Raw genomic sequence first — 23,125 nt, forward strand, 5'->3', positions numbered from 1 at the left:
TACTTATCTATTATTATTATTATTATATAATTATTGTTTGTTAATAAAAAGCTGCTTTTAAGCCTCTAAGGTTAAGTATGACTAATAAATGGTAAATATATGTGAATATGTCGTGCCATATAATGTCTTTGAATTAGGAGATGTTACATTATAAATGGTATTAAACTGGTTATTGAGTAAAAAAATTCTTTTTTTCTCCTTGTGATAGATCATTTTGTGAGGTGATTAGGTTAGCTTATGTAGAAAAGCTTATGGTTTTTTATAAAACGTTTTAGAGTTGAATACATTATTTTGGAAAAGTAAGCTCAAACTCGAACTCTTTTAGACTAAACGAGTCGAGAGTAGCTCTTATCACATTTACAACCTTAATGTGGATAACGACAACCCTTGATAACATGAGTAATATATATATAAAAAAAGGTAGGTTGACCGGAACCTCTTAGTCTATGTATATTATTTGTACATTGTTTCTGCAAGTCTTTATGTATCAGGTAATTTCTTTTGTGAAAAATATCTATAATGGAGTTGGTTGAAGGTTTTCACACCTCGGACCCGGGTGGATTGTTTTATTACCACACTTTGCACATATGACCTTTTTAACAGAATCATGTGGTCACTTAAGTTAACTCAATACAATTTGAGTAATGCTGTAAACTTATTGAACGTCGTCACCTCGACAAACATTAACAAGCTAATCTTCTTAGCCAACTCTGATCGTAAACTGTTAATCAAGCTTAATAAACGAACATTGACAAAGTCTTGAATCATATTTATTCGTTTAGTATACATACATGAGGCAAGTAAAAGAACACGTGGTTGAAATGCAATAGCAAAAGGAAAGTAAACGTAAGCAAAAATCCAATGAATAATATGACAATGGCACACAACAAAAGCATATACTTTATGTATTTATTTAATTTAATTTATAATCCTATATTTTTGGCCCCCATTTTATTAGGGTTTTCTACTACTAATTATAATTTCCCACCTCCTAAATTCTCTGCAGTCAGTCCCCATTTTATTTGTTTGTTTTTTTGTTACTCACATCATCCATCTATCTCACCAGGTACTTTCTTTGTCAACTTTTTTTCTTTTATTTTATTTATTAAATATAATAATTCCTACTGTAAATTCAAAAACTTATATCTATACTTTATTATTACATGTATATATATATGCATATGTCAAATCTGTATAAATATTATTCCTACTGTAAATTCAGTAACTTATATCTATACTTTATTATATGTATATGCATATATCAAATCTGTATATGACACACTTTATGTAAATTAGATTCAGTCTGGTTACATTAAATCATATAAAATTGTGTGATGTTAGATTTGTTGGATTTTTAGGTGAAAGTTAGATATACATTGTTAGACTTTTTTTGATTTTAGGATATATTTTTATTCTTTTTCATTTTGAAGGTGTTTTTCAGGAAGAAACGATTTTTTCGGGTTAAAGTTAGCTTCTTTTTAGTTTTTTGAGCAAAATCTGGAAGACGTATATCATGAGAACTTCTTGGGCAGATGTTGTTGATAATGCAGCGGATTCGGGGTCTGGTAGTTACGAGGGTAATGCGTCGGGAGGTCCTGTTAAGCCGGCTTATGTACCACCTCATCTTCGTAACCGGCCAGCTGCTTCTGGGCGGGCGGCTGGCTCGGGTGCGGTGAATAGTGTTGTACCGTCTATGAATGATAGTTTAGGGTACGGTGGACAGACGAGTGGGTCACGGTGGGGTGGTGCTCCTAGGCAGGATTATGGTAGGACAGGGTATGGTGGTCGAGGCGGTGGGTGGGGAAATAGAGGTGGGAGAGATTACGAGGCTAACCCGTTTGGTAATGATGAGATAGAAGCTGTTGAGGAGACTAAGTCTGCGCAAGAAAGTAACGGTATTAATTTTGATGCTTATGAGCATATTGATGTTGAAACGACTGGGGAGAATGTACCACCTCCGGTTGATACGTTTGCAGATATTGATTTAGGAGATGCTTTGAATCTAAACATTAGGAGGTGTAAGTATGTTAAGCCGACACCAGTTCAGCGTTATACGATTCCCATTTCTTTAGCTGGTCGAGATTTAATGGCATGTGCTCAAACGGGTTCGGGGAAGACAGCAGCATTTTGCTTTCCTATAATCAGCGGAATTATGAAAGCAAATGTGCAAAAACCATATGGTACTAGGACTGTGTTCCCCCTTGCTCTTATTCTATCTCCTACGAGGGAGCTCGCATCTCAGGTTAGGTTTATAGCTAGCAATATTATTTTTACCTTTTGACAACAGTTAGCATTATGAGAATGGGTTAAACTGGTGGAACTTCTTTTTAATGCGTCAAACATTTTAGGTTATTTAACTCGAAGGATTCATTGAATCTGTGAAATAATGAAAATTTAGTATGTATAAATTATAAAACACTAAAAAAAGAGTTTCGTGTCAATTCGACCATTCCCAGTTTGGCTACATCAAAGTTACTCGTGTTTGATATGTTACTTATTAACTTAATATGCCAATATGGCAATACAGTGTTGGCATGTGTTGATGTATCTATTATGCTGTATGCCTGTGTTACATGCAGATACACGTGGAAGGTAAAAAATTTGCTTATCAAACAGGTGTCAAGGTGGTAGTCGTTTATGGAGGTGCGCCAATTAATCAACAGGTAACTACGAAGAATTAAATTGATTCTCAGTTTATATGACTAATAACATGGATCAATGGAAGCGTTACTTTACATATCTAATACCGGCTGCAACTAGAGGTTGTTTTATTCCAACTTGTATGCTAATTAAATAGTCAATTTGGGCTATGCTCTATCTCAAACGGGTCAGGTAGCCTTTTTTTGTGCAAACTGCAAAGGGAACAGGTAAAAGGTGAAATGGGAATAGGGTCGCCAAAACTGTATCTTCAATGCATACAGTCTCTTATAAGTTATTTAAAAGATTTAGATTGTCAACGTAATGGTCTAAATATGGGCCATAGGCCGAGCACTTGTCCCATGAACAAAGGGGGGCATCGTATTTACACAGAGATAAAGTTTTCTTTAAATCGTGACGCACAAAAATACTTATGTACATTTGGCGTATATCAAACACAAAACATGCACACCAAAACAATACTACTGCGTGTGCATGTTTGGGATCCCTCTTGACTGCTTTTTTGCATCGATATACAAATAAAGCGATATAGTTTCCCTACATTTTATCTTTCATTTTCTTATAGTCCTATAGTCCGTTTAGGATAATCATATTGAACACTTCCATTATATATGAAACAATGGATGGACTGTTCTAACGGGTCAGCCTGTATCGACCTATACTAAATACCTCATGTCAATCTATCCATTTTGCCACCTGTACTGCAAGCCTGCAATGTGCGTACCAAACGAGTGAATTTCTATTCATGTGCTCAGTGCTCTATATGGGTCAGGAAGGCGATTTCTTTAGGCCTATAGGTGTCTACAGTCTATACAAACGTTTTGGCAGGGATCGGTTGTACTGCGTGATTATGGGTAAAATCCCAATGTATTCAGTTGTGTGATTGTGTATATTAAGCTACTTTATAAGTTACCTTTTTGCTCAACTTATTTTTTTTCTTGACAGATTTATGAGTTCTGTTTTGCACTTACTATGATATCAAGAATTGATTTCTGATGGAACCTTTAATGCCATGTCAGCTACGAGAGCTGGAGAGAGGAGTTGATATTCTTGTGGCGACTCCAGGGAGATTAGTCGATTTACTGGAAAGGGCAAAAGTGTCATTGCAAATGATAAGGTACCTGGCACTTGATGAAGCAGATCGCATGCTGGACATGGGATTTGAGCCTCAGATCAGGAAGATCGTGGAGCAAACAGACATGCCTCCACGGGGGACAAGACAAACCATGCTGTTTAGTGCCACATTTCCTAGAGAAATCCAGGTTTTTGGTTGTTAATAATCTGGACTATCCTAAATTTGATATATGTATAATGTATGTGTGTTTTAATGACTAGAGATGGCAAAATGGGTTGCTATGGCGGGTTGGGCAACAGGTAAAGAAGGGTCAGGGTCAATTCAGTTATTTTTTATGGCGCAAATAGGTTCAGGTCTGACTGGGCTGACCTGCATAAATTTTTAATCTTTCAATTTGGAATTCTTCAAGTAGTTAATATGCTAAATACATATAGTATTGCATTTATAAGCTAGTTCTATAAAATACAAAATAATTTACAAGGTTTGTCCATATTAGATACAGTTTTGGCCTGGTTGGCCGATTCAGTTATGTATGTAGCCTGGTTTTGCTTTATTTACTCTTGGAAGGTCTATCCATTTTACTTAGAAATAAATTATACCAGATGAACCCAGTAGCCTGTAAATGGGTAAAGTTTGCCTTCTCTAGTACATGTAGTTTTGTTGTCTCTTTTTTTTTTTTTTTACAAAGATAGCACGCTTGAAAGGGTGAATTACATTGGATTGTATTTCTAATGACTTTTACATGCTGTGCAGAGATTGGCATCCGATTTTCTTTCAAATTACATATTTCTAACCGTTGGGCGTGTTGGTTCAAGTACGGGTTTAATAGACCAAAGGGTAGAGTTTGTTCAAGAAAGTGACAAACGAAGCCATCTTATGGATCTTCTTCACGCTCAGAAGGACACCGGAACTAATGGCACTGTAATACCACTAACTTTCCATTATATGGATCTATTTAATGCACACGATTATAAAGGTGTATAACTTAACCTGTTATCATATATATGCAGCAACCTCTTACATTAGTATTTGTCGAAACCAAAAAGGGAGCCGATTCGCTTGAATATTGGCTGTATAGTAATGGCTTTCCTGCAACAACAATTCATGGTGACAGATCACAACCGGTAAGTCAGATATGATCGTTTAGACATTAAGAGGCTCTATTTCTTTGGTACTTCAGTTTTCAACTTATCATATATACATAGGGCTTGTATTGTTGTATGATACAAGCTATCTGATAGATTTCTTTGTTACAAGGAGAAAAGATGTAAGAGCCGGCAAAATGTATAATGGATAGAATGGGTCAAATGGCCGTGATAAAGATTATAGCTAAAGGGAAACCGGGTCAAAAGCTGCTTAAAGTCTAAATCTAAACCTCAGTATTTTAGTCATAGATTTAGACTACATGTTTTAACATTTTTCTTCTTTTCTTGATTATTATGCACATTAATCATTTCAAGCTCTCAAGTTTTCAAAATATAAAAATGATTGTGACTTTTGAGCCAACCCAGTCCGGATGGGATTGACAATACTTTAAACTACCTTATCAATCAAACTTCATTTCCACTCATTGCCCACACTGCTCTTCTTGCCACTTCTAATGATGTAAAGAGGATGATAATTTGCCCCTATTAGTATACTTACTTTAAAAAAAATTCAACTACCTTTTGATAATAAAAATAAGTAAAGGGGTGTGTGGTGGATCCAAATACATGCTAGCTTTGTAACTTGTATGCAATGATATGTAATATCGACTTTACTGCATTTTTCATGGACGTTCTTAGATAAAAGTTGTAATTTCTGTGGGAGAAATGAGTGAGTTGACTTCTGGGTCTTGTCATCCATCACATATTTGTTGCTAAATTAAATGCAGGAAAGGGAGCAAGCATTGAGATCCTTCAAGAGTGGGAACACGCCAATACTAGTTGCAACAGATGTGGCAGCACGTGGTCTCGATATCCCTCACGTGTCTCACGTGGTCAACTTTGACCTTCCTAACGATATAGACGATTACGTGCACAGAATAGGGAGAACAGGCAGAGCTGGGAAAACTGGTTTAGCTACAGCTTTCTTTAACGAGGGTAATTTGTCACTGGCAAAAGGATTAGCTGATCTGATTCAAGAAGCTAATCAAGAAGTACCCGCATGGCTTACCCGTTATGCTAGTAGGCCGTCTTATGGTGGTGGCAAGAACAAGAAGTCAGGAGGACGATTTGGTGGGCGTGACTTCAGAAAGGAGGGGGCTTATAGTGGTGGTGGGGGATATGGCGGCGGTGGTTATGGTGGTGGTGGATATGGGGGTGGCGGATATGGTGGTAGCGGATATGGCGGCGGTGGATATGGTGGTTATAGTGGCGGCGGCGGATATGGTGGTGCTGCCTCTGGTGCACCCAGTGCTTGGGACTAACTTTCCTCTCTACCACCCAGCCAAATAGATGTACTGATTCATATTTCATCGGTATATTTATCATTTTTCGCGAGATCAAGAATTATAATGTATCAAACATGTGGTTTATTTTAAATGCCAACATTTGGTTCTTCCCATTATATATTTCTGAGTTAATTAGGATTTTAGCCCTTGTACTCATCGTTTAACTGGAATACAGTTGTATCTACAAATGAAAAGCAAAGCTAGGGAGGAAATTTCAACACTTTTACGAATGAAAGTCTCTTTTTTTTTTTTTTCTGATAACTTTTAACACACTTTGGTTCAATATAGTGTTGCACACAAAAAATGTAACTTTTTTTTTATAATTTGTTTACATTAACTAAAATTGTGGATAATCGTAATATTATTTGTACTAATATTGTTGGCAATCTCGACCCAACCCCACCTGCCCCCCCCCCCCCCCCCCCCCCCCAAAAAAAAAAAAAAAAAAAAAAAAAATCAAATTAGGGTTATGAAATCTCAACTCGTCGATCCGTCAACCCACTAACCTGATTTTTCGGGTTGGGTCGAACTTTTGGGTTTACAGGTCAATCCGTCAACCTGAAAAATATTTAAATTTATATCTATATTTTTAAAAGGTCCACCCATCAACCAATTTTGCCCGCCAACTCATGACCCATTTGACCTAAAATTTACCTACCAATCCACCAACCCACAACTCATATGACCTAATTGACCTGAAATTAACCTGTCATCCCGCCAACCCACCAACCCGAAACTTCACCTGTTAACTGGCCAACTCGATTTTTTTTCAGGTTGGTGGGTTGGATTCGGGTTGATTTTGACCTGAAATTTTTAATGGGTTGGGTTAGGGTCAAAGATTTTTGACCTACCAACCCGCGAACCAGAACCCGTCAATCCGAACCCGAATCCATTGACAGCCCTAATGCTGCATTCTTGAGTTTTTTTTTTAAGGAAAAGAAAAGAAAATATAAGGAATTTTACCTTTTTGCATTATTGAGTTTTTTCCACAAGAGAAAAGAAAGTGTAGGGAAGGTAAACTTAGGGTTTTTTCATCCAAAAAGTTTTTGGTCTAATTTGGATAGAAAAAGTTCTATGATTATCTCCTCACCCTTCAAACCAACAGCTCTCACACACAATCACAAAATTTTCTCCGTAATAGAGTTATTAAGATCTTGGATTCATGAATTGGGGTCATTTGATTTTGAAGGTATGCTTTCTTTTTGGGTGGTTCATAGGTGGGACGAGGTGGAAGGGCTGGTTGTAGATGGTAGAAGGGGTTTCAGGTGGTGGTTGCGTGGAAGGGGTGATTGCAGGTGGTGGTTGCAGGTAGTAGTTGCGTGGTGGACGTAACCAAGTTCTGATTATTTAGCTTTCTTTTCTTCCAGTTTCCTTTAAACTAGAGAATGTGTTTTTTTTAAGTGTTATTTTATCCTTTCTTCCCCTATCCAATCTTCCCAATTCTTTTCTTTTAATAAAAACTCGAGAATACAGTGTAAGTGATACGATGAAATACTATATCATTCAAACTCGATCATTGTGATAAAATTGAAAAATAGGGGAAATCCACAATTGTTTGAATCTCACTTCCTACATAAAAGGACCAGACTCGATAAACCGAAAACATAAGAAAAAAAAATTTTTTTTTTTACACCCCACTGCGGCGCAGTGGGTCGAGGTCTCCCCACTGCGCCGCAGTGGATATCCTCGGCCATAACTGGAACATGTCCCACTGCGCCGCAGTGGGTTCGTTACATCTCCCACTGCGCCGCAGTGGGAAGAACCAAAATTGTTTCCGTGGGATTCCACTGCGCCGCAGTGGACCACCTGACAGCAACCCTAAAACTCATTTTAACACTTGATCCAACTTGCAAACTTCAAATTTCGAAGCAAACTTCTCAAAACACTTTTCAAAGGTTTCCAACAACAAAGTAGACGCATTACAAACATAATTACAACATAACCTGTTTTACAAATCCAAGAACAACCCTAACGGGTCATTTACCCGTTTTGGCAACATTTTCTCCCATAAACGACAATACCATTTTTCAAAGACTTTACAACTTGGATATTTACAGAAATAGTTCCAAAATATGACCTCAAACCAAGATGTACCATGAGCCATAAGGTGTGGGACGTCTAAGCTTCTATACCAAAAGATCGTCATTCGTTCAAGAATGACCTAATTACCTTCAAGTTCTTCAAAGATATCTACAACTTCAAGCTTATCAACACACTTAGTTCCTTCTCCCGGAACTACCTATAAAAGTGTAAACAACTAAAATATAAGCAAAGGCTTAGTGATATTACTTGCATACATTTACGAATACGAAGGAGGGCGAAGTACAAGGACTTTTACATGTAACCTATGGCATCGTCATGTCACATTTACATATTCACCTTGCACACAAACAATACATATATGGATCCATATAAGCTAAACAATCATAACAATCATATCTATCGGGATTCTTAGGCCCCGTAGGTTCTTAGGCCTCATATCACATCAACTATCGGGATTCTTAGGCCCCGGAGGTTCTTAGGCCTCATAAACAATGCCCCACATGGGCTTCATGCCAAATCAATTACCATGCTTGGAACATTCACATCTCATGGTAATTGACCCAACGTAAACATAAGGGTATGCAAATATACTCACCTCCTTCGCAACAAAGATAATAACGCTAAATGAACAAGCACAAGCAAATCTTCAACCTATGATCATATCCTAAAAATGCATAAGCTTACATTCACAACTATGACTAGCTCAACCTAGTCATACTCAATCACTAGCCTTCCTAGACCCAAAACCCAACCCATTTGTCATTGAGTTTCATTTTCTTTAACAAACACACTAGGTAGTTCAACCTACCATTTTCATCAATAATTCCATAACTAGTCAAAATTCATCTTTTCTTGAGAACTAAAATTTATCACATGCCCTCATTATTTTCAAAAACAACATATCATATAACTCAATGACAACTAGGTTAACTAAGGAATTGGGGAAAATTAATCATAATTCAATTTCTAGCAAAACCCCCAATTTGGTTCCTTCATGAACCCTAAATTCAAAAGAAAGATAAAGCTAATTTGGGGAAGTTCCTTACCTCAACAAGAAAGACAATTACTTGGGGTTTTAGATTCGCAATCCCTTCCTCCTTTTCTCCCAATTTTCGGCCACCACCACTAAACGCACAAACCCTAACTTTGAATTCTTGAATAAAGATTACTTGATGGTGATGCTTAATATAATTGTTCTTATGCTTGAATTGAAGGAATTTGACTTGATTTTGAAAAAAAAGAAATGAAAGAAGAATGCATGAAGAATGAAGGTGAGCCAAGGTGGAAGTATGATTCATACTCAAAAGAAGATGTCTGGCACTTCCTAGGGGTGCCACGACCCACTTCTCAATTTGGTGGGTATTTTACCCGCTATCCGCTAAAGTTCCAACTAAATTAGCCCCATATCCAAAAATAAAGTACTATGAAATTAATTAAATGTCAAAACTATAAAAATGGGTTACTTTCTTTTACCTTAAAATATTTGGGGTGTTACACTACATTTATTTAACTGGATTAGTGGGGGTGTTTTCAAGAGTCCTGAGTTTTATCACAGACATGCATGGTTCTGAGACCTGTATACCGTCCAATTGGTTGTCAAAGTGGTGTCTGAAATGGTAACTATTTACTACTAATTTGTTATCTTTATAAAAGGGAATAACCAATATGCAAACACTTCGATAAAAAAAAATAAAATTGCAGTTACTGAAAAGTATCTTGGATTCAGTATGTGTAATTGTTAAAAATATGGGTCGATAGTGTTTAGATTAAAAAATTTAAGGCCCTAAAATGCAACTTTTTGGAACATAGTTAGTTTAATAAGGTGGGAAGATAAGACTTCCAGCCGACGGCGGTGGCGGCATACACTTTCTCACTTCAAGTACCAGTATATTCTTTTAAGGTTAGTTTATTAAAAGTGTGTAATAATTCTATATGTTGGATGTATGTAACTTTCGTTTTTTGTATCGTTAATTTTTGCATTTTTAGTTTAAGAAATAAGTAGTTAATGTTGGAAATAGGTTAAAGTTCTCAAGCTTTATGCGTAATTTGTTTGAAAGTTTTATGTGTATTATAACGGCCTAATTTATATGTAAGTTAAAATTCTCCAGCTTCGCCACTAGAAATAAGTAATAAAAATATTATTATAAATGCGGATGTCAAAGGTTGGGTTTGTTTAAAAAAGTATATGATGAAAGTTTTAGCTAACTTATAATGTCTTATATTTGATGAAATGTTACTAGGAGTAGCAGCGAGCCCTAATTCTGAAATGCTAACACAATTTAGTTGAGATCTCGAGTTCGTTGCAATTTTCTTTTGAAACTGTCCGATTAACCGAAATTAGTCTCATGAATTCGATTGTTTCACCGTTATCCGTCTCATGGCTTCCATCGCTTCACACTAAGCCTACACCTTATAAACGCTTATTATCACACAAGTGTTTGATTAATCATCGGTTGTCGTTGCTTTCAATCCAATCGATTTCGGCTTCTTCACCTAAGTCAACTGTTTGCGCTGTACCTCCAAGTGAAGGAACTGTGTCTGTTATCGATTTTGAAAATTTTGTGGAGAAAGATTGGTCGTTTCTTGAAGCAGGTGATTTAAATTCTAATGAAGTTGCTGACCGAATAATCTCTGCTGGGAAAGTTGGAAAAGATTCAAAGGTTTTGATTTCGACGGGATCAGAAGGATTTGTTGATCGAGTGGTCGAAACGAGTCCTTGTAAACAGTTGCTTGTTGTTCATGACTCTTTATTTGTGTTAGCTTGCATTAAAGAGAAGTATGACAAGGTAAAATGTTGGCAAGGAGAACTGATTTTCGTGCCTGAAAAATGGGCGCCTTTTGATGTTGTCTTGCTTTACTTCCTTCCGGGTCTGCCATTTGACCTTAGTCAAGTCTTTGAAGCACTAGCGAAAGTTTGCCTTCCAGGTATATATCATTGCTGCTAGAATCTTGTTCAACACTTTCTTTTCGTGTATTTTAGTAGTGCTCGTTCTAAAAGTGCATTTAGACAAGAATTGGATCAGATAAAAGTGATCTGTATAATGTTGATAATTTGAAATGTGCTAGCTTGACCTTAAAAATCAAACTCTATTTTACTCGGATCTTGGTTGTAGGACCAAGAAGCACACACGATACAAAGGTTGAACTAATATAGAGATTAGTCGAAACACCATAGTTAGTATCATTTTAGTTGTATTCATGTTGTTGCAAGGACTTTATTTATAAGTGGGTCGATATGGGTTATCTTAGATCTCGAACTGGTCAGATGGTTCAAAACAATTAGCCTAAAAAAAAGGTTAATTGGGTCAGATTGAATTTTTTTTCATGTTTATTTTATAGCATAGAACCTTCTCAATCATCTTAAGTTAAATTCTCATTGAAATATTTTGATTTCAGTGATTATATTTGACCTGCTAATTACTTGCTGTATTAGAACATAAATATTTTGGACAAAAGGTGTCCTGATTCAGTGTAACCTGACATAAAATTACCTGTTTTGCTCTTTTGTTATCACTGAATCAGGTGTCCTCTTCCCCTACAATTAAATATATATATATATACACCTGTCTTGCGTTGTTACCTAGGGAGTACACTCATTTCTGAAATGTAAGTTTATAAGTATCAAAGTAGTACACGGATCGAGCTTTAACATTTTTGCATTACATGTGAGCAGGTGCAAGAATCGTGATAAGCCATCCGAAAGGAAGAGAAGGGCTCGAGCAGCAAAAAGCTGAGTACCCTGATGTTGTAGTCTCCACCTTGCCTGATAAATCCGCACTAGAGAGCGCTGCATCTCATCATTTATTTACGATGGCTGATTTTGTTGATGAACCTGGTTTTTATCTTGCTGTATTAGCATACACAAAGTAGATGGTCCACCCTGAGATTCTGGTATAGTTTTGGTCTATGTGAAGGCTTTGCCATCTGAGTTGAATTTCAATAGCAGTACAGGTCTTTGACTTTCTGAAGTCTGACTAAAATTTTGGAATATGAAAAAGACCATGGAATTTGCTTCCAATACTATGACAACTATGCTGGATTATAACATGCTTGAATAGGGAAAAGCTTGTTTTGTTTTGTTTCTATACCAACAATCTTCATGATACTCCGTTTGTCCTTTTGATATCTGATTTACCTTAAGGCTAGGTCAAAAAGTAAGTTGTCACTGCTAGGGTTCGAGCCACTAACCAACTAACACGCCGTTCCAAAAGAAAGAAAGGTAAGCTTGTAATAATATTAGGTCGGAATGAGTGACCCATAACGATGGCATGAAATAAAGAGAATTTGTGATACAAAATACAGGTTAAGTTTCAAAGTACTTGTTACAGTTAACAGTAAAGGGCATCAGATATTGTCAAGAAAATTTCCTTTTTGAGCTTAGATTACAGCATACAGAATATGTGATATTGTGATCTCAATACGGCTCTACAAGTGTAATCGCCTTGTTATCACCATGGTTATATTTGCTAAGGTCGCGTGACTGGCTTCTGACTAGGTTGTGAGAAACTAAGAATGTGGCCTGATTTTTAAGTTTTAAAACACTTCAACCTCATGAACAAGTCATGTCATGTATTGGAGATGCTGAGGGTAGTGTAATGGACGTAGCTTGTTACAACATATCAAATACCCTTATGGTGGTATCTTCCTATATCCATTTAACTTCGATCAGATGGATGCTTTTCTAAAGCAACCACTCGATATTGTTTGAACTAGTAATTTTAAGGACCTTTTTGTTGAACTCAAGTTCAAAGTTATCAAAAAAGCAAGCATTAAGATTTCAGCATTTTATTCAACAAATTGTACACCATGTCACTTCTGACTTAGCAAACAAACATTTCTTTGGTCACCATTGAATGTCAACTTTGGTCACCATTGAATGTCAACTTCTAATGTGACTCGACCTCCATCTCTTCTGACTTAGCAAACATTTCTTTGGTCACCATTGAATGTCAACTTCGATAATGCCATTTTACAATTGCTGCATCTATCTATTTAATATTCATCTTTGATTTAGCTAGATATTATTTTTTTATTTTTAGAGTGCATCTTGTTATATGAGTATGATTCTTAAATCCTCATTATTTGTGAGCAGCATTCGAGGGTTTATCAGACTCACCGTACGGGTTTTGGGTGTGTTTTTTCCGATTTACAACATGCCATGTAACGTCACTGAGTGATTTCATCCATCACTAATGCACAATTAAAAGATTAAAAATGAAACACACAATGGAGATGAGTAACGGATGATTTCTCTCATTTGCTACAGGGAAAATAAATACCGCAATACATAACTCATAACTCTACACCAAAAAGAGCAGCAAAAAACAATCAAAACTTATAACATGAAAAACAAGAAATATGCTGAATTTGTTTCACAAGATTATTGCATATGGAAAATAAAAAATTGGGTGTACCTCGAAGACTCAAAAACTTTAATTTCTCATCAAAACTGTATATTTAAAAGAAGGAAAATTGTATTCCGTTGCTTGCTGCAAATAAATTATATTCTTCAACAGCATTCGCATCCTTCCCACAACTGTCTCCTGATGTCTTTGAACAAACATTCACATCAATCCCGTTTTTCAAAGCAGGTGCAACCTCATCGGGCTTAAACCCGTTTGAAACATCAACAGGTCCACCAAAATGGAAAAGAGAAAACCCCGTATTACCGTTTTGATGTTTGTCAGAATTCCCATTTTGACCGCCTGCGACTGTAGAGCACCCCGTCTCCAACTTTTCAGTATTTTCCTTCTGCGTGCCTTTGATAGGCACGGCCTTTGAGTGCTCCTTAATGCCATTGATCGGTGGAACAGGTTGGTATATCGGGAGCTGACTATGGTTTAGCAGTGGTGGAGCCAGCGGCTGGAGACCAGCAACACCATACTGAAGGTAGCGAGGATTTCCATTAAAACCATAACTGAACGGGCTAGGAAACAGATAATGGTTTGGATGTGGTAATGGCACGAGCCCGTTGGCTGGGGCGGTGGTCCATGGAACCGGGCCCTGATGGTAATAACCCATGGAAGGAGCTTGAAACACTGGAAAGTGCAGGCTCTGAGCTTGCATTGGAGGTGGCATTACATTACCATGATGATGAGATACCGTAACATCATTCGTTTTCACAGATTCACAACTTTCAGTAGTTTTTGTCAATAATTCTCCCGATGTGTCTTTTCTGAGAAAGTCACCTTCCTTCACAATACCACACTCCGAAAAGTCATTCTCGAGGCAGAGTGATGTTTCTTTCATCACATCAGAATGATGGCTGGCATATTCTGAATCTGATGTGGATGAAGACTCGGGATTCTGTGGATTTGACGAAAATGAAGAACTTCCGTCTCCTTCACTAAGAGATGACGAGCAACTATCCGAATTGGAGTTGCTGCTGCTAGTAATAGAAAGATCAGTCGTCCCACTTTCAGGTTCAGGTTCGGCTTCTACATGAACATTACTTTTTAAATCCTTCATCCCATTACTCTCATGATTGATGAGAGTCGAATTGGTCACGCCGGTCTTTTCTGATAAATTAATTATCTTGACGGGTTTGGTGACATCAGCAGACCGATCAATAAGATCATCAGTATCTATATTGCTTCTGGGTTCCCATACTTTCTTTGTATACGATGAATCTCTACTTGACCCGTTAATTCCAGTCATAACTTTGGTCCTGGATTTTTCCCAAACACTTTCAGTTTGATTATTGTACTTGTTTCCGCGAATATATTGTTTCGAGATATCTGTATCAGGTTCCAGTTTCTTTCCTGCTTTGGGTCGGTAATCATTATGGTAGCAATTACATGCAGGAGGGTCGTACCTGCCACTCGTTCTATTATGAGAACAATGTAGTCTTTCGTTGTACCGTGATCCAATTGAACGCCTTACAGGCTTATTTACTCCATTAAAGTTGCCATTTATTGAAGAAGTTTCAAAACTGTCATTGTGAAACCTTGGCCCGGGTTTATTGGCTATTGACCCATTCTCAAACCGCCGTCTTTCTTGCCACTTTGAGGGTTGATCAAGTTGATAGTCTTTCCATGGTTTCAGTCTCCTACGTGGGTGTTTTAATTGATCACTTTCAAACCATTGATTTCCGTCTTCTTTATAACTGAATTCGACATTGAAATCTTCATCATATTCCAATATTTTATCCTCCTGAGCATAATCTTCTGATGCAGGCATAGATGACAGAGTATCTTCCTGTTCTTCACAATAAGTGTTGGTGACATTTGGCTCATTGATAACATTTGTCAATTCCTCTTCATTGGTATCAGGAACAGATGGAGTTTGAGGAGGTTCGGCACACGTTTTCTCCTTTTCTTTATCTTTACTCCTGAGCCTCTCTTTCCTACGAAGCTTTTTTTCCTTTTCTTTTGCCTTTCTTCGCTCCTTCCTTTCTTCTTCATCACGCTTCTCTTTCTCTTCTTCCTCAAGGAGCTTAAACTGAGGAAGAATTGAGTTGAGAAAACACTCAAACAGCTACAACAATATTCCAACCCATTTTCCTAAGAAAAGTCGGCTTTGCATTTTATCTCTAATTGGTCAAACAGGTACGGTTGTGAACTTAGCTAAATAATGAACGGGTCATTCGGGTTAAAAGTCAAGTATTTCCAAACGTTTAAAACCTCGTTGATAGTTTTATTAATTAAAAAAAAAAACAGACGCCTTGAGTAACACATAATAGTACATATGCCTTATCAAAGTACTTAAAAGATTACCATATTACTCATTCATTTTCTTCCTCCTAAACTTAACCTTAGATTTTGCCATGCGTCTCAATCTCATAGTTAGGCATAGTTTCATACAATATTTACTAGGCACATGTATCTTTTATCCAGATTACTAGATACCTTAAACATCAACTCCTCAAGGTGGCCTTGCTTTTCTAGAAAGTTAAATAAACAACTCCTTATTCATTAATATTAAAATAAAAATGACATACTTATTGACGAGTCGGTGTCATCTGACCTGATTGGACCACAATCATAATTGATTACCCATTTTGACAAAGCTATATTGAAACAATGACCCAACCAGCCAGCCCTGTCCAATTTGCCACCTCTAAACAAAACCATATACAAGTGAACCAAATCACAAATCATCTCACCTGTTTTTCCAAAGTAATAATGTCCTTGCATGCGACCATCACACGTTCTTCCAACAATTTTAACGCAAGAGATACAAACATGCTGTGTGCATTTTGACGAGCAGTCCCTTCTCTGAATGCCTTTTCAACCTATGAAATTTATTAAGAGTAAATTAAATTATATGTTTGAAATCCTTCTCAAACATTAGCTGGTATAGAAATCTCGTGTAACTTACAACTGATGTATTGGAAATACAACTATTAAAATACCCTTCTATAATTGTTAAGAAGTTTATGATAAACTAATCTAGGTTACTATTAAAATGCCCTTCTATATCTATCTTCAGTATTGCAGAAGCAAGGAAAATATGTGCCGGATTCGTCAGACAAAGTTGGATTATAATGCTGCACTTGGTCTGAAAAAGTAAACTCATTTTCATGCATGATTGGATTTTATTGCAACTAAAAGCCAAGTAGAATAGATTAATAAGGAAATCACTCTACACTGAGGCATGAAAGCATCAAGAAAAAAGTATCCAAACAGATCTCAAATATGAGTATTTTCGTGTAGATTTATCAAAAGCTAAAACAGGCTAACTTGACTTGGGTAGAAGAGGAAATTAGAAATCCATATCAAGAGAATATATTTCTTTCAATGTAGTTGAATATTACCTGCTCCTTAAAAATAACTGTCGCAGCATCTAAAAGAAATTCTCGAGCAAGTTCTGGACTCTTCGCATGTTTTTGAGGACGGGAACATTCTCCATCTATCTCATTTCCATCCTTGTCCACGGAATCATCATCCTGAATTCAGTTTCATCATTAAGAATCATACCACTAAAGAACGACTACAGCTATTTGTAAAAAAGATTATAAAAGGATGGGCTGAATGACATATCGAAACGGATAACTTTGGTACCGGCTGCGTCAATTGGGTTAACCAGACACGCCTTCAATCCATTTTTCTTAAATTACTGTTTCAGATAAGATTAGATTACGAATATTATATCAATTAATGATTTAACCCATTTAATAACATGACTTGGAAGGTTTTAGATATATAAGAGACTCTTTACACAACTTATATACCATTCAACCTGCTTCTTAAAAAACTAATTGTGTTATATAACCCGGCCTGAATCGACCCATTTATAACTAAATGGGTTGAAATAGCCACCTCTAGTTAATTGCAGAAAATATATAATCTCTGAAAAAGAGAGAAGATGGTTTAGAAGCATTAACAAGTTAATCACCTCTTCTTCATCGGCCTCTTCTGCGTGCTCGAAGAACCTCCTAATGTTTTCTCCTCTTGTGATTGTAACATAACCATCACCGACTACAAGCCTAGCATGAACACAGTGTTGACCCTTCAAAGCATGGGCTTTAACTGAGACTTTGTTGAAGCGTCCATCGGTTCTCCATGCCCTTAGAGTGATATAGCATGAATTCAAACCAGTGAGATCTAGACCACTCACTTGGGCCTTTGCACTTGTGCCAACATTTTCAAAATCTAGTATATCAGATTTTCCCTCTCCAGTCCCAACAGCCCATTCATAATGCTCATATAATCCTGTGGAGTCGGCATAGTTTTGATGCCAGTCAGCCTGAATTGTATCAAGAGTCACCTACAAGTATAAAATTGCCCTCACTAAGTCACAGTTTTATCCATGATGTACATTGAAACAGATAACTGAAAATCACATAATTCACAAAAAAAAAAAAAGGAAAACTGCAAGAGCCAGAGCTGAAACTTGAATGGCCAGGTTGAATGGGTTTGGTAATTGATCGAGACAAACAATAGTGTTTCTAATGTAATTACAAAATTTTATGAAATTTTGAATTAAGCGGCTTAGAAGATTTTATGAATTAAAAATACACTTACAACCCAAAAAACCCTAAGAAGTGAGAAGAAAATGATAAACCATTTTATTTTCTCAGTATCAATAAGGGTTTAAATTCTGACAATAGCAACCTTCTTTTATAAATTTTATTAAGTTATTATCAGCTAACTGTATTTTGTTAACAATGTTAGAAACCAGTTCTATCCTTATCAGCCTTTACATATGCGTGTAAGGACATTGCATATATTGGTAAGAAAATGGAAGTATGGTGCTACCACAAATGAGAGCATAAAGCTAATAATGGTAGATAAAATGAAAATTTGTTGGTACTTCTATCTTAATAATCAGGAACGGATCCATCTGACTCGTTTCCAATTTAAGATAAAAAATTTAATTATACACTAATTGACCCATTTATAAGTAAATGGGTCAAATATGTAATCTCTGTTGATATTCAATAGCAGAGACAGCATAAGAGACATGCACTTGTGGTTGTGACGCACCTCATATTGAAAGCTTGTATCAGCTGCACAAAACCAGCTCGTGCAACGAGTTTCTTTCTTCATGCGCTTAAGTTCTTTTAGCTCTTTAAACTCACGGATAACATTCTTTCTGCAATCTCTGCAAAATCTCTTGCTGTCAAACCTGTGAAAAAAGATAAAGTTATGGTAGAAGCACTATAATCTCCTTAACATGATCAGCAAAAAACTTAAACAAACTACTGGAGCATTTTAAACTTTTTCCTTCCCACTATGTTCCTGGAAGAGTCTAAAGTAGGAAGTGACTTTAGGAATACACAAGTAGACAAACTCCTGCCTTAAAGCTAGAGTGAAGCCACCATGGATTGGAATTAAAAATAACTCAGTATCAAGATCAACCTAAAGTAAGGTGATTCAGTCTAGAATATTCCATCTAACAGGACTTCTGATATCTGATAGCATGTATTACTCTAAAATTTTGTTATTTAAGTTATCCGGTTGTTTCATTAACGTTGATGTGAATATAAAGACCCAATGAACAAAACATAACTAGCAGCCTGTTGAATATGAGTGGCCTAAAAAATGTGAAGATGACTACCAGCTTTTTCCTTAAGTAGAAAAATAAAAGTATTGGATTCTTGTATTTTCAGCACAATGCATAGGACTTCTACCTAGATGCTGTGTGGTCAACTTTTAACCTTTACTTCCTAATCCTATTAGCCATTCCCTTGATCTACAGATCCATCAAAATAGTATTCAAGTGATGATAATTCGACGCTACATTTGATGATAGGGATGCCTCATAAACGCCCATACAGAGTCTACAACTAAGACCTACCTGTACATTAGTCGTTCCATGAAATCTTCTTCCTTCATCCTTAGAAGAGAATATCTTGTTTCTTCTCCTAGTGCAGACCAAAAGTCGACCAAAGTGTCAACGGAAAGTCTAGCAGTATGCAAAGCGCATGTTTCACGGGTTCCATGACCTCTTCCATACCCCAACATCCCTTGGCTAATCCATCCACGACCTCCACCTCCACATGCATCAGGATAAAGTAACTCACGTTCGCGCTCCCTTGCTCTAGCACTGTCAAAGACCTGATTTGGGAGTAATATGAGATCACGAAATAACCATTTTAGGATAAACGAAACTACATTAAAGAATAATTAACACAACAATTACATTTTGGAGCCCCTTAGAATACTTTGAATAAATATAGCAATCCGAGAGGGTGAGTGTTCCATCCCTAGTAGTCTTTAGACCTCCCCAAGGATGAACAGATGGATCTTGAAACCCAATTGTTAAGCACTCATCTTCGACGGTTTGGGTTTTTGAGGTTCTTGACCTATTGCCAGAACCGAGACCAACTGTTCCCTCTTGCTGCAATGACTTTCCATGCATAATAATCTGCATAAAACCTTCCAGAAGTAACCCATTGCATCTGGAGCAATACATATTTTTACGCGCTTGTTCAAAAAGTGTTTGCTTATCAATTTTCAAGAGTTTCTGCCTAGCTTGCAGCGGTAAGTCACTCCAAAACTACAATAAATACCAAAAATAAAAAAAAATTACTATCAAATATAACTTAATTAGTCACACAAAATAGATTCTACTCTTATATGATTTGTTCAGATAAACAATAAGAACTTAATTTATTTAACATTGCCTTACTAACCTATCTACTCCAGAAAGTCCAACTCTTTATAATTTTAGTGTAATACTAGTATCAACTTCGACACAAAATTTCTACCTGAACCTGCTCGTTTTATACATAAAACCATACTAAACTTAGTCAAGGCCACTCTGTACATTTAATGTTGCGGCCTCAGTTGCCTAACATACCACATGAAACAAAACCACTTCCTACTAGCACTAAACTACAAGGACCTAATCAACAATCATGTGTAATAGAAATTTCGTACAAATATACTTCCCTCAGTCCCTATGTTTCTCCTCAACCTAAATCCAATGAGACCCGACCGAAACTACTTGATATTCGTCAACTCCAAGACACGAAAAATATACCTGGCTCAGATGTACTATTAGCAAACTAACACACAAGTACAGAATCTATATGCACCACAGAATCTATATATATATATATATAAATTTATAAATTAACTAATTAAGATGTATAAACAAATGCTATAAACAATCACCACTATAAAAATTCATTTATATATATATATGAATACATAAAATAAAAACATGTAATGTACATAAAAAAAGTACCTTCTGGAGGTGATTGTGACTAATACTATCATCTCGATTCTTAGACCAAAACACAGTTGACGAAACTGATCCACACGACGTCGTTGTATCGTGCGTTAATTCCGGCATCTTTTTTTTATTCTTCTTCTCAATTTCTCATCAATTTATCCATTTACTATTAATTAAATATGCAATAAATTTAGAACCGAATTTTCCACTGTATCAATAATCTGATCCAAAAAATAAATAAAATTAGATCATAAATATATTGAATTGATTAAAATAATTGCATATGTATACATATGTGTATGTATATAATTGGATAAATGAATAAACCTGATTAAATTGAAGAAATTGGAAAAAAGGATCTCTGAGAATTAAGAGAGCGATGGAGACGAAGAAGAACGTGAGAGGGTTTTCGATGAGATTTGGTTGTGTTGTAAAAAAATTTTATATGTATCTATTTCTATTGCACCTTATATATAATCACACACGGTTAAAAACATGGTTGGTTGGACATATGACTAACTTTTTTCTTAGCTTCTTTTTTTCTTTCCTTTTATAAAGTTTATATATGTATTTTACCTCTATTAACTTTATAAACAAATCATCTCCTTCTTTTTAAAACTTTTTTTTCTTTAAAAAACTTAAAATACCTTTTAATTCCAATGTTTCTAGACTCACACACTACATCTATTCAAAGTACCCACAAAATATGTTCCAACCTCTATCTACCCAAAATATTTTCGTTTGGTATGTTTTCTATACTTATCTACTTCTATAATGTTGTCACGTGATACTCGGCGAACAAGTGTCGTAACTAAACTATTAACACTCTCCTACTCTTGCATCATCTTGGCCGGAGGTCCTTATGGAAGCAATATCTCTAGTCATGAAACAAGACTATCTACATCTCACCTCCTGATACCCCGTCTTAAAAATTGAGTTATGTTGTTGTACTTTTCCACTAATAATCACACCACTCCCACCACATGTCACCACCCATTGCTGCTACCGTTACGGCATTGTGGAGATACCCTTTAGTTATAATCATGGTTATCACTTATACAGTCACATAAAAGTGTTTTCTTTTTTTCTAATCCTTGGTGAGATATATTGTTTTGGATAATGAATGGATGAATATTTATGTTCATGTTACATAAAGATGATAATAAGCTTATGTATGCCATAATTGGGTGTTTTTGTGATTTTTTAAAATAAATAAATATATATATATATATATATATATATAATAGCGAGTTAGCAGTTAGCATTTGAGATAACAAAGTAACATCCAATTGATTAGTATATGGTGCTCGAATTACGCATGTATGAGATAAAACCCATAACTATCGAAAACCCCTCTAATATAAAATGGGATTTGAACCCTGGTGGATTTTTCCAAAATCAAAACTTTTACTAATGGGTCACCAATCTATTCACTATTTTTAAATTCTCAAGATGTTTATCTAGTTAAAACCACAATACAATTTTTAGATATAAACAATATAATCAGTTAATCAAGATTATTAAAAAGGAACCATCGTTTTATAATTGAAACTATCAACTAATATGAAAAATTAGTTAATTTAGCTTAGTTGTTACCTATCTCAAAAACTTGTAATAATATTACAATAAATTTTCTTTAATAATAATCTATAATATAACTAAAAGTGAAGGTTAGGGGTACATTTGACATCCTTAAATCTACTCTTTGAGCTTAATCCCCAGTTTTTTTTCTATTAGCTTAACATTTCTGACATTTGAATTGAATATTTAGTATCTACTTATATATTCATCTTTGAACTTATAAGCTTTTATGAATTACATGTAGTAATATCCAATATTAATAATGTCGTAAGTCTTGTGTTCAGTGTTGGACACGAGTCTAAAATCTAGTAAAAAGAATATATCAGGATGTATTTTCAAAATCAAAAGAATTGTAAATAAATATACGTTTAGGGTTATAATTGAATTTAAATTAAATGAACATTTTTAATCTTAATTTTAACATAGTTACCAAGGTTGTTGGGCCTCAATAACTAAATTTGGGTAGGTGGTCAAGCTGATTGGCTATCCTCCTAACTCCTAAGTCCTAACAATCATATGCATAAACTATTACGTATTACAAACATTGATTTGAAGATTTGTTTATATATGTCAAATAATTAATTAATTAAAGATAATAGTTTATTTAATTGATGAGTGGGAAGAAGCCAAAGTCATGGTCTCAAAGGGTGTAGGATATGCATCAAAAAATGAATTATTGGTTGATGACTATTGGTTGAATAAGTTAACATGTG

At 35.8% G+C, this 23,125-nt stretch overlaps 3 protein-coding genes across 4 annotated transcripts; 2 read left to right on the top strand and 1 right to left on the bottom strand.

Moving 5' to 3' along the window:
• The first annotated feature begins 966 nt into the window (after positions 1-966).
• On the top strand, positions 967-6,280 carry LOC122581016 (DEAD-box ATP-dependent RNA helicase 37-like). Of its 2 annotated transcripts, none has more exons than XM_043753156.1 (7): positions 967-1,066; positions 1,431-2,242; positions 2,580-2,663; positions 3,678-3,920; positions 4,487-4,654; positions 4,744-4,857; positions 5,607-6,280. In XM_043753156.1, exons 2-7 carry the CDS (start codon positions 1,514-1,516, stop codon positions 6,138-6,140), a joined length of 1,872 nt encoding a protein of 623 aa, XP_043609091.1. In that variant the 5' UTR covers positions 967-1,066; positions 1,431-1,513; the 3' UTR covers positions 6,141-6,280. The 2 variants fall into 2 exon arrangements, with proteins under 2 accessions (XP_043609091.1, XP_043609092.1); XM_043753157.1 differs by having other exon boundaries at positions 977-1,066; positions 1,442-2,242.
• Positions 6,281-9,996: 3,716 nt separating this feature from the next.
• On the top strand, positions 9,997-12,292 carry LOC122581773. The gene is made up of 3 exons (XM_043754049.1): positions 9,997-10,107; positions 10,448-11,132; positions 11,881-12,292. The coding sequence occupies exons 2-3, from the start codon at positions 10,553-10,555 to the stop codon at positions 12,075-12,077; spliced, it is 777 nt and encodes a 258-aa protein (XP_043609984.1). The 5' UTR covers positions 9,997-10,107; positions 10,448-10,552; the 3' UTR covers positions 12,078-12,292.
• A 1,228-nt stretch (positions 12,293-13,520) lies between these two features.
• On the bottom strand, positions 13,521-21,232 carry LOC122581157. Its single transcript, XM_043753323.1, has 9 exons — positions 21,159-21,232; positions 20,844-21,052; positions 19,794-20,150; positions 19,449-19,708; positions 18,635-18,776; positions 17,544-17,915; positions 16,963-17,094; positions 16,312-16,440; positions 13,521-15,647 (listed from the first exon to the last, which is right to left on the bottom strand). The coding sequence occupies exons 2-9, from the start codon at positions 20,949-20,951 to the stop codon at positions 13,665-13,667; spliced, it is 3,483 nt and encodes a 1,160-aa protein (XP_043609258.1). The 5' UTR covers positions 20,952-21,052; positions 21,159-21,232; the 3' UTR covers positions 13,521-13,664.
• Positions 21,233-23,125: the final 1,893 nt, after the last annotated feature.

This window comes from Erigeron canadensis, chromosome 9 (assembly GCF_010389155.1).
Source record: "Erigeron canadensis isolate Cc75 chromosome 9, C_canadensis_v1, whole genome shotgun sequence".
Classification (NCBI taxonomy): domain Eukaryota; kingdom Viridiplantae; phylum Streptophyta; class Magnoliopsida; order Asterales; family Asteraceae; genus Erigeron; species Erigeron canadensis.

Excerpts from the sequence above, each read along its gene's own strand:
- LOC122581773 (XM_043754049.1), top strand. The coding sequence starts at position 10,553 with ATGAATTCGATTGTTTCACCGTTATCCGTCTCATGGCTTCCATCGCTT. Across the intron at positions 11,133-11,880 it reads AGCGAAAGTTTGCCTTCCAG|GTGCAAGAATCGTGATAAGC; the intron begins GTATATATCATT and ends ACATGTGAGCAG.
- LOC122581016 (XM_043753156.1), top strand. The coding sequence starts at position 1,514 with ATGAGAACTTCTTGGGCAGATGTTGTTGATAATGCAGCGGATTCGGGG. Across the intron at positions 2,664-3,677 it reads GTGCGCCAATTAATCAACAG|CTACGAGAGCTGGAGAGAGG; the intron begins GTAACTACGAAG and ends ATGCCATGTCAG. Across the intron at positions 3,921-4,486 it reads CATTTCCTAGAGAAATCCAG|AGATTGGCATCCGATTTTCT; the intron begins GTTTTTGGTTGT and ends CATGCTGTGCAG.
- LOC122581157 (XM_043753323.1), bottom strand. The coding sequence starts at position 20,951 with ATGCCGGAATTAACGCACGATACAACGACGTCGTGTGGATCAGTTTCG. Across the intron at positions 20,151-20,843 it reads GTCACAATCACCTCCAGAAG|TTTTGGAGTGACTTACCGCT; the intron begins GTACTTTTTTTA and ends TATTTATTGTAG. Across the intron at positions 17,095-17,543 it reads AAGAGGCCGATGAAGAAGAG|GATGATGATTCCGTGGACAA; the intron begins GTGATTAACTTG and ends AACTGAATTCAG.